General features: G+C 43.1%; 1 protein-coding gene across 1 annotated transcript; it reads right to left on the bottom strand.

Moving 5' to 3' along the window:
- Nucleotides 1-377: 377 nt before the first annotated feature.
- AICDA (activation induced cytidine deaminase) lies at nt 378-10,981 on the bottom strand. Its single transcript, XM_032270358.1, has 5 exons — nt 10,864-10,981; nt 4,849-4,996; nt 3,219-3,489; nt 2,339-2,454; nt 378-1,546 (listed from the first exon to the last, which is right to left on the bottom strand). Exons 1-5 carry the CDS (start codon nt 10,869-10,871, stop codon nt 1,493-1,495), a joined length of 597 nt encoding a protein of 198 aa, XP_032126249.1. The 5' UTR covers nt 10,872-10,981; the 3' UTR covers nt 378-1,492.
- Nucleotides 10,982-11,539: the final 558 nt, after the last annotated feature.

The following is an 11,539-nucleotide window of genomic DNA, read 5'->3' as shown; positions in this document are numbered from 1 at the left end:
CATTTCATTGAATAAAGCACAATTTCCCTGCAATGCTTCCCCATTCTTCTTTCCCAAATATTATTCTCTTTCTCTCTCAATCTCTCTCTCTCTTTTGAGACGGAGTCTTACTCTTGTCACCCAGGCTGGAGTGCAATGGCATGATCTTGGCTCACTGCAACCTCCGCTGCCCAGGTTCAAGCTATTCTCCTGCCTCAGCCCCCTGAGTAGATGGGATTACAAGCACTGCCACCACGCCTGGCTAATTTTTGTCTTATTGGTAGAGACGGGGTCTCGCCATGTTGGCCACGCTGGTTTCGAACTCCTGACCTCGCGATCCACCCGCCTCAGTCTCCCAAAGTGCTGGGATTACAGGCGTGAGCCACTGTGCGCAGCCCTTTCTCTCTTTTTCTTAAGAGGCAGGGTCTTGCTGTGTTGCCCAGGCTGCTGTAAGCCATCCTCCCTTCTCAGCCTCCCAAGCAGCTGGAACTATAAGTGTGTGCCACGGTTCCCAGCTTTATGATTTTGTTGTGTCACAATTCTCTTATATAATTAACATATCTTTGGGAGAAGCATCACACACATACAAAAAGTAGCCAACCTTCACCTGATTGGCATTTCTGAGATTAAAAGACCCATGAGAGACAATAGATTTTTCTCTTCCCAACATTCAAGCAACTCCCTTCTAATTGTTTGCTAATTGTGATATGTGAAGTTTGCGGGTGTTTCTAAATTAGGGACTTCCTTAAAAGAGTCTGTGTTTCCAGAAGATTTGCTACTTGAGATATCAACCCATTATTAGGATGTCTTCTTTACAGTCCTCCTGTCCGTTTTAAGATCCTTTACTAAGACAGCTTGAAGGTGACCATGCATGGTCTATACCTCCATCCCCACCCAAAACAATCTTCTTTTGTACAAACATAAAAACGTGCCTCAGCTGATTAAAACATACGGCACATGCTTAGATATTAATGCTTTGGAGAGATGGTTTGGGGTCACAATCCTACAGATACTCTCATTAGGAGGTTCTACAGATCATGGCCTGATGGAAGAGCTTGTGTTACTTGAAAGTAAACATCAAGGGAAAAGAGTAGAAAAATCGATCACTAGCACCATTGTCAACTCAAATGATTCAAGTAATAAAGGATGTTGATATAAAAACGTTTGATCCTCTCACCATGCTTTTTAGGATCTACTTTCTGCTCTCCTTTTGTCTAAAAGTTATAGAAAAACATTGACACTTTGGATGCTCCCAGGCCCTGCAGTTCTGTTATTCCCAGTAGGGGACAATGTTGCATTTAAAACTGCACCAGTGGCTGCATGTCCCTGGCTGGGCCTGTGTTCCTTCTCTATTTTCAAGACCTAGATCTTTTTAAAGAGTCGTATATAAATATTTTTTCTCTAAACTCTAAGAAAGCGAGAGCTGAAGAAGAAAAAGACTCGAAGGATTGTTTCTTATCCTCTGTCTTCAGCAGAGATACTTCATCGTGTGTGACATTCCAGGAAGTTGCTATCAAAGTCCCAAAGTGCGAAACGCATCTCGTAAGTCATCAACCTCGTACAGGGGCTGCGGAGAAAGAGAGACGCAAACTGAGTCAACGCCTTCAAAACTGGGTTGGGGATTGGCGGGGCCTGGGAGGCTTCTAAACTGAGTGGATGACTTTGTAACATTTTGGAAGAAAGTAAATTGGGAAAGAGGTTTGTTTTTTTGTTTGTTTGTTTTAAAAAATAAATAAATAAGTTTTTTAAAAAGGGAGATAAAAGAACAAAAGAATTCTGACCAGGAAAGAAGCACAACCCTGAGGAGAGACAGAAATTTAAAAACGCGAAACAACAAAAGAAAGAAAACGGAGAGAAAGGAAACTTAGCAGAGGGCTCTGAATGGTGAAACAGCGGAAGAAAAAACTGATGTGGAGGAGAAATAAAGTTTCCTTTTTTTTTTTTTTTTTTTGAGACGGAGTTTCGCTCGTTACCCAGGCTGGAGTGCAATGGTGCGATCTCGGCTCACCGCAACCTCCGCCCCCGGGTTCAGGCAATTCTCCTGCCTCAGCCTCCTGAGTAGCTGGGATTACAGGCACGCGCCACCATGCCCAGCTAATTTTTTGTATTTTTAGTAGAGACGGGGTTTCACCTTGTTGACCAGGATGGTCTCGATCTCTTGACCTTGTGATCCACCCGCCTCGACCTCCCAAAGTGCTGGGATTATGGGCTTGAGCCACCGCGCCCGGCCAGAAATAAAGTTTTCATTAGATGAAAATTGAGAATGATTAAACAATAAGAAAACATGAGATATATACGAAGCTCCAAGACAAGACTATACAGAAATAAAGAAAATTTAAAAAACAAAGAAGCCCCTTACCAAAAGGATGCGCCGAAGCTGTCTGGAGAGACGAACTGAATTTTCATGCAGCCCTTCCCAGGCTTTGAAAGTTCTTTCACCATTTTCTACGAAAGTATTCCAGCAGTAAAAATAATCTTAAAAAAAAAAAAATGGTGACGATATGAGGCTGGAAGGTAGTTCAGGTTCCAAATCGAGGGGAAAGAAAGCAAGGCCTGGCCCCATTTTCTCATTTCCTCAGGGCCTTGTCTCCGAGTCATTCAGTTTTTTATTTTTAATTTATTTATTTTACTTTGGGCATTTTTCTCTACTTTTTTTTTTTTTTTTTTTTTTGAGATGGAGTCTTGCTCTGTCGCCAGGCTGTAGTGCAGTGGCATGATCTCAGCTCACTGCAACCTCTGCCTCCTGGGTTTAAGCAATTCTCCCGCCTCAGCTTCCCGAGTAGCTCGGACTACAGACGTACGCCACCATGCCCAGCTATTTTTTGTATTTTTAGTAAAGACAGGGTTTCACCACGTTGGCCAGGATGGTCTCGATCTCTTGACCTCGTGATCTGCCCACCTCGGCCTCCCAAAGTGCTGGGATTACAGGCGTGAGTCACCGCGCCTGGCCTTTTTCTCTCCTTGTAACCTTTAATTTCGGCTCCAAAAGTGAACCAGAATCCCCGCCCACGTCTTCCGCTCAAGCCTCCCCGCGGACGGATCGATGCCTCCCCGCGGACGGATCGATGCCTCCCCGCGGACGGATCGATCCCTCCCCGCGGACGGATCGATGCCTCCCCGCGGACGGATCGATGCCTCCCCGCCGACGGATCGATGCCTCCCCGCGGACGGATTGATCCCGCACCGCAGTCCCGAACGCGGGCGGCCGCGCTGCGCCTGCGCGGAAGGCCCTCCCGCACCTTTGAAGGTCATGATGGCGATTTGCACCCCAGCGCGGTGCAGCCGCCGCAGCCCCTCGGGCTCAGCTTTGCGGTCCTCACAGAAGTAGAGGCGCGCAGTGAAGATCCTCAGGCTGAGGTTGGGGTTCCCACGCAGAAAGTCGGCCACGTGTCGGGCACAGTCGTAGCAGGGGCTCCAGGAGGTGAACCAGGTGACGCGGTAGCACCGGCCAGGGTCCAGGTCCCAGTCCGAGATGTAGCGGAGGAAGAGCAGCTCCACGTGGCAGCCATTCTGGGAGGACAGAGAGGACCCCGCGGAAAGTCACTGACTTTTACTGCGATTCTGGTCGCCTTACTCACTCTCTCCTACAGGGATCTTGGGGATGCTTGCAGCCATTGACCTTGTGTTAGGGAAGCGAAGCAACTTGCTCAAAAGAACACACCATTACGGGGAGCTGAAGCCTTGGCGGCACTAGTCCTACGGAGTGAAGGAAGGCTCTGTGTTTGGGTGTCATGAGGAAAATGAAGTGCGCTGAGTTGGAAGGGGCATGACACCACCTCAGTGAAGATTGGTGTTTATGAAGTTGCTTTTTGCACCTTTTGAGAAGAAAAATGACTGGCAGTGCCCGTTGATGTAACGTTGTGGAAATATACCTGGACCACTAGGTGGAGGTAGGACAGTTTATGAGGACCAGCTGGGAGGATCTGAAAACAGGAGGTCGATTTTGGTAAAGCAGACAGATAGATTGGGTGTTGTAAGAGAAGTAATGGGCACTGCCATGAGAAGTAAATGAAAGCGCTTGGTAAAATCAACGCCTTCTGAAATAGAATGTGTCATGTCATCAAATAGGAAGGAGATTGGGATATACTCATACAAATTTAGGCAAAGAAGATTGCATGGTAATGTGACTATCAAACAATGAACCAGACGATGACCTTCCACCCCATGGATGCTTCACTGAGATTTCACCAAGACTAGAAGACACAGCATGTTAGGAGAGAGGAGATACCCATGGCAGAACTTTATGTAAACCCATCTGGATCTTGGTGAAGAAGTCTCTTGGAAATGAATTATCCCAGATAGCTGAAAGATCAATTTAATTAATCAATCAGCAGAGGCTTCTCTTAGTTTTCTGGGAATCACCATGTTGAATATTCACTGGCCTACGATTCATGTGAGTAGGAGGGAAATCATTTGGAAAACAGAATTGAGTCACTGTTAATTTTTTCCCAAATTATTCTTCCTTAATTTTCAAAAATGCTTAAGACACAATTTGTTTTTCACATTTAAAATGTTTGCTTGAACAAGCTGATAATACTGTCCCAAATCAAAATGCTTTCAGCTTGATTAATCTCAAAGGCAATTCAGATGCTGAGGAAAGAGGGTGGAAAATTTGGGAGCAGTTGTTCCTGGTATTGAAGGAAGGTGGGGCATTAGGGTGCCCAGCATTACTGGGGAGGAATTAAATCACATATTTTGGGCCATGTCTAAAATGGGTGCATGGACATGGAAAAAGAAAGAAAAAAGGGATTTGAGGAATGTAATAGAGACACAAATGAAAAAAGGATGGAAGTCATACCATCAACAGGTGCCTCTAAAGCACTCACAGTTGACCATTAAACTGCTTGCAAAGCCGTGTTTAACTGATACCTTATTGCGAAGATGACCAAAGTCCAGTGAAAAGGAAGTAGCACTGTCCCGCCTCTTCACTACATAGCACAGGTAGGTCTCATGCCGACCCTTAGCCCAGCGGACGTTTTTGAAATGGTAAAGGAACTTCTTCTGGTTCATCAAGAGGCTGTGGGTGAGAGAATGGAGAGGAAATGCAAGAGAACAGTTCCTTACCTGGTCACTCTGTATTTTCCTTCAACTTTTTAAAGAAATTATTACTTGGGCTAAACCAGAGAAGATTCTCTGGATTCCTCTGCTGAATGCCTAAGCCATACCCAGCCCTACTGAGCGATCCATCATAAACTCCTTTTCCTGCTTGTATTTAAGGCCAATTGAGAGATACTCATCAAGGACCCCAAACCCTTACCCATAAGACGGTTACCTCCTGCCACTGTCTTCTAGATGCTAATGACTTGGAGTTACAATTAAATTTGTTCTTCAACAAGAAAACAAAACAAAAAATAAAATAAACTTCTTCCTCAGTCCCATAACTATATTTTCAGATTTTTCCCTCCAGCCTCTACCTAAGTGTCCAACTTGTACCTCAAACTCAAAATGATCAAAACAATACTCCGCAACTGCCCCCTGTCCTAATCTGCCTCTCCTCCTGATTTTGCCATCTCAGGTAAGCCGGCTAGCAGCTTGGAACCATCCTTGATTCATTTCTTCTTTCTCAGTCCTCCTAGTTAATTATCTAAATGTGTTGATTCAAACCCCCAAATATTTCTTGAATTTATATCTTCTCTGTTTCCTCTGCTCTCTGCTTTGGTCCAAGCCCTCATCTTCTTCCACCTTATCTGTTGTGCTGGCCTCTTAACTGGGCTCTCTGCCTCCAGTCCCTCCAAAATAACATTCTCCACACTGTCACCACCATGATCTCACAAAAACCCAGGTGCACCATGCCATCCCCATGCTGAAGACCCCCGATGGTTCTCTTCTGCCCGCAGAATAAACTCCAAACTCTTTAATGTGGTGTTTAGGCCACTTTTTACAGTTGGATCTCAACCTAAATTTCTCTTTTTTTTTCTTTTTTTTTTTTTTTGAGATAGGTTCTCACTTTGTTGCCCATACTGAAGTACAGTGGCATGATCTTGGCCTACTGTGGCCTCAACCTCCCAGGCTCAGGCAAATCTCCCAGTCTCAGGGGATCCTCCCCCATCAGCCTCCTGGGTAGCTGGGATTACAGGCACTCGCCACTATGCCCAGGTAATGTTTATACTTTAGTAGAGATTGGGTTTCACCATTTTGGCCGGGCTAGTCTCAAACTCCTGATCTCAGGTGATCCGCCCACCTCAACCTCCCAAAGTGCTGGGATTACAGGCATGAGCCACTGCACCTGGCCTATTTTTTAATGTGTAAGAGCAATACCCAGCCAGGTATTGCTCTTATACATGGTGAAACTCCATCTCTAATGAAAATACAAACATTAGCCGAGCATGGTGGTGGGCGCCGGTAATCCCATCTACTAGAGAGGCTGAGGCAGGAGAATCACCTGAACCCAGGAAGTGGAGGTTGCAGTGAGCCTCGGTCGTGCCATTGCACTCCACCCTGGGCAACAAGACCAAAACTCTATCTCCAAAAAAAAAAAAAAAAAGAATAATATTTGATTGCTGTCAAACTTGAATACCATGGAAAAATAGAAGAGCTCTAAATTTTAAAATATTAAAGATGTTTTAATCTAGAATATCAGTGTCTAATAATCATCATTAGACACAGTGTCTAATGACAATGACTGTTAAGATTCTTGTGTTTATTCCTCTTGTCTTTCTATGGTACATATTTACGCGATTTGGATTATACTGATTGTATGTGTGATTTTGCACTCTGCTGCTTTTTTAACTAAGCAGAATAATCTAAATAACTCGCTATGTGGTGCCTGCATAGTGACTGATTTCTCTTCTGTTTTCTGGCTCCTAGCAGAGTGTCTTGCATATCAGAAGCACTAACTTGAACAGTATTTGTGGAAATACTCTGGCAACCCAAGCCTTTTTAAAGAAATCAAGAGTCCCCGTTGTAGCTGCAAACAGCAACACAAGCTGTACAGTGTGGTGCCTGCTTTTTGTCCCTAGACTTTTCCAGAAATGCATTTATCCGATTTGTGGAGCTAGTGCTGTCACCTAATGGCAGGGGGCAGAAGTGCAGAGAATTTGCGAGTAAAGGGATCAGGAATTTGAATAACGTTTGCTAGCAAGAGAAATGAAACTTTTCTTACTCATTATTTTTTCTTACATTGAGGTATAATTTACATAAAGTTAACTTCACCCATTTAAGATGCCCAATTCTACGAATATTGTTGGGTGTAAACACCCCAAATGGCTGCCACAGTCAGGATACAGAACCTGAATCACCACCCTTACCCCACCAGAGTTTATTCCTCCCCCTTTGCAGTCCTTCCCCTCCCCACAAGGCAACCACTGATTTGCTTTCTTTTTTCCCTTTTTTTTATGGAGAATGGGGTTTCACTGTGTTGCCCAGGCTGGTCTTGAACTCCTGAGTTCTAGAAATCCTCCCACCTTGGCCTCTTCAAGCGGTGGGATTAAGTAGGAGCCACTATGCCTGCCCCGATTGCTTTCTATAAGTTACTTTCATTTTCTAGAATTTTGTACAGCATACATTCATCTCTTCCTTCATGTCTGTCTTCTTTCATTTAGCAGAATGACTTTGGGATTCATCCCAAAGCAGTGTGTTCCTTTGTACTGAAGGGTGGTATTCTATTGCATGGATATAGCACATTTTGTTTATTCATTCACCTATTGATGGACGTTTGGATAGTTTCTACTTTAGGGCTTTCATGAATAAAGGTACTATGAACATTCATGTACCAGTCTTTGTGCGGATATACATTGAGAATTGATATTTTAATAATGTAATACAGGTGATAGACCCTAACTTTAAAAGTTAACTACCAAAATATCAACCGAATTAAGTCGATCATCTAGGACAGCAGCTCTTTGTAGCTGTCTCAATTCGTTTTTTTAGTTTTTCTTATTATTCCTTTGAGGCAAGATCTTGCTCAGTCACCAGGCTGGAGTGCAGTGGCGCAAGCATGACTCAATGCAGCCTTGACCTGGGCTCCAGCAGTTCTCCTGCCTCGGCTCCCTAGTAGCTGGGACCACAGGCACGTGCCACCACACCTGGCTAATTCTTGAATTTTTTTGTAAAAACGGGGTTTTGCCATGTTGCTCAGGCTGGTCTTGAACTCCTGGGCTCAAGTGATCCACCCACCTCAGCCTCCCAAAGTGCTGGGATTATAAGCATGAGCCACCACACCCGGCCATCTGTTTCAATTTAAATATCTCATCACGCATGACGCTTATTGGAAAGCACTTTAAACTTTAGGCAGCAAACTAGACTTATTACCAGTCTACACATTATGTAAGGTAAAAATTAGCCATATTATTTTAAAATTAAAAATGCATATTTGGCTGGAATCCAAAATGGATACTAAGCCAGATACAAGGGCTCACGACTGTAATCCCAACACTTTGGGAGGCCAAGGCAGGAGGATTCCTTGAGCCCAGGAGTTCAAGACTGCAGACAAGCTATGATCGAACCACTGCACTCCAGCCTGGGCAGCAGGGTGAGATTGTCTCTTAAAAAATTAAAAATATAAAACACAAAACGAATACTAACAAAGATCCAATAATAATTAGCTTTATTTTAAAATGATAATTTTTATGTTAATTACCATAGCACCAACCACCATTACTAATACTATATTAGCGTATAATAACCCTTTGTATATATATATAAGCTCAACACATAATAGGTGCTTAATAAGTACAGAAGAAAAAGAAAATAAATTCACTCTTTGAGGCCCAATGTTAAACAGATTAAGCATGATCTCTTACCAACAAATCCCTTTTATATTTAACCTACTCTCCTGGGCTGTATAGATGAGAAAGGCAGAGGAAACTTCATCTTTTTACCTGCACCTTGGGGGGTGTGTGTGTGTGTGTGTGTGTGTGTGTGGTGAGAGAGAGCCTGTTACCATAAGGAAGGAAAAGTGTCCTGGAAGTATAGATAAGAAGTATATGGCATAGCTAAAGGACTTCAGTGGACTTTTGGGTCCTACTCTACATGAAAGTACAATAGGCCTGCACTGTTTCTGCACATGTACCCGTCAGAGTGAAATGAATTGCATGATCCTAACCTGCTAGTTAACTTCGTTGATCCATTACTTCCCTTCTCTGGTTAGAGGCCTGTTTCCAGCGCCCTGTCCTCATGGTTTCTCTCCTGGGTAGGAAGGACTTGCCAAGGGAGTGTTTCAGACCTTCAGGCTGACAGCTGCTCTGGACAGCTGTGCTCCCTGAGGCAGAACCCTAGCTGCAGCCCCAGCCGGGCAAATCAGAAACAACTGGGTTAAAAATAATCCTGACGAAGTCATTTTGCTGTCACTAATGAGCTCTACAGATAGTCTCCTCCTTAATGATGACATTTTTCCCTTTTGTCCTGTTGAATTTCATCTTTTCTCCTTTTCCGTCTTTCTCTGAATTTCAACTGCTGGTTTTAACTTTGCTTTGCATTTTACTTTGACAAAACAAATATTTCCAATGGACCCTTCACCAGGACCTATACCTCAGACTTGTTTTCAAAATCTCACTGTAAACTGAGGAGACTTTGACATTGTTTGCCCTCAAGAAAATTTTCTGAAGAACATTAAATCCTCCATTAAAAATCTTTATTCTGGCCAGGCACAGTGGCTCACACCTATAATCCCAGCACTTTGGAAGACTGAGGCAGGCGGACCACAAGGTCAGGAGTTTGAGACCAGCCTGGCCAGCATGGTAAAACGCTGTTTGTACTAAAAATACAAAAAATTAGCCGGGCATGGTGGCGTGCACCTGTGATCCCAGCTACTTGGAAGGCTGAGGCAGGAGAATTGCTTGAACCCTGCAAGCAGAGGTTGCAGTGAGCCGAGATTGCACCACTGCACTTCAGCCTGGGCGACAGAGGGAGACTGCATCTCAGAACAAAAAAAAATATTTATTCTGTACACTAGGTGTGATGGCTTATGCCTGTAATTCCAGCACATTAGGAGGCCCAGCAGGGAGGATTGCTTGAGGCCAAGAGTTAGAGGCCAGCCTGGGCAAGAGAGTGAGACCCTGTCTTTACAAGAAAAATCTTTTTTAAAAAATCTTTATTCTGAAATGTAAGTTCTTTATAAAGGAATTAAATGGAGGTAAAGTATATGGATGAGGTATTATTCTCATACATTCATAGTAATCATAAACGTGGGAAGAGAATAACTTCTATGACAACAACTTATAAAAAGCTGCACATAAAGACTTTGTGAGGACCTTAACCAAAGTCACACTTCAGAGGTAAGTTAAGCTATATCTGAACAAATAGAAGGGTTAGTTAATAGTAAAAGTGCCATTAGCTGCCTAACGATTGGGTCTTCAACATGAAATAACTTGCTTGAATGAATTTTTCTCCTTATAATGGACACAATCATAGTGACTTTCAAGCAATTAATTTAGAACTTTGGCATTTCTAAAAAGTACAAATTTTGTTACTATAGCTAAATTATTTTTAACAACTCCTGAGGAAAGTGTGTCTTTAAGTTGTTTTATTGTTGAATATTTACAAAATTATTATGAAAATTACCACTCCTGTTTTTAGTACAGTATTGCTATTACCTTTTCGTGATTTGAGTCTCTAAAGATTCGCTATGTTAATATTATTACCATATATTAGTTTCAATCACAGTGCAAATCTCAGGACAAATCAGCACATTGTACACACTATTTCTTTTGCAAAATGAAAAAGAAATCGAGAGAAGTCAGAAACAGAAAGAATTGGGCTCACAGCATTTAAGATCTGCATAGAAGAAAAGGAGACAGATCCAAAAAATAAATATGCATATTGACCAAGCTGATCTTACAAGGCAGACAGTTATATCAGAGAAAGGGATAGCTACCAGTCTCATTACTCAGATTTGCTCTAAAAGGAAAGCCAATGCAACCACCCATGAGGAGACTGCCTCTTTACCTGTCCATAGCGGTGTGCAGACTGTCCTTCTTGGCTCCCTGAAAGTGTCAGGCCAGAAAAATCTTGCCTCAATTAATGATGCTTCTCTGCCTCTGTCTGACAGTGCATTGGCCCTTCACATTCAAATTTGAGCTTGCTTTCTGGGCTCCTCCCCTGGCAGCATCACCCCCACCAGGTACCCCAACGGCCTTGCTCCTGATTTGGATCCAGTGAAGATGGGTGGGGCTGTCATAGGCAGAGTCACATGGGTTACATGATTGAGGGCAGCTCTGCTTGCTAAAGTTCTTTTAGGGCCCCTGCTCTGAAAGTGCAGTCCATGCTCCATAGCTAGCAAAGATCAGGAGACAGTAACAGTAGACTCTTAAATTATAATCATGATAACACAAAATATCTTTAAAAGCACAGTGAGAATAGCAATATTTATGTAAATAGCATTAAAGATCATTTAACTAGCTTCTTGTGGTGGTGTGTCAAAGAGCACTTAAAAAGCCTCTATTTCCCCATATTCCCACAATATCTCTGAATCTCAGTAGATACAGACACTAACCGTTCTTACTTTGCAGTTAAGCAAATGAACTTAATTATACAGAATTTAGAACGCAAAAATTTTACCTCCTAAACCATGGATTTTTTTCTTTCTGATTGCATTACAAGAATTGCTTGAAGACTAGATATT

Source organism: Sapajus apella, unplaced genomic scaffold (genome assembly GCF_009761245.1).
Source record: "Sapajus apella isolate SASKATOON/1434 unplaced genomic scaffold, GSC_monkey_1.0 scaffold209, whole genome shotgun sequence".
Taxonomy (NCBI): Eukaryota; Metazoa; Chordata; class Mammalia; order Primates; family Cebidae; genus Sapajus; species Sapajus apella.
This window is presented reverse-complemented; position numbering and strand designations above follow the sequence as displayed.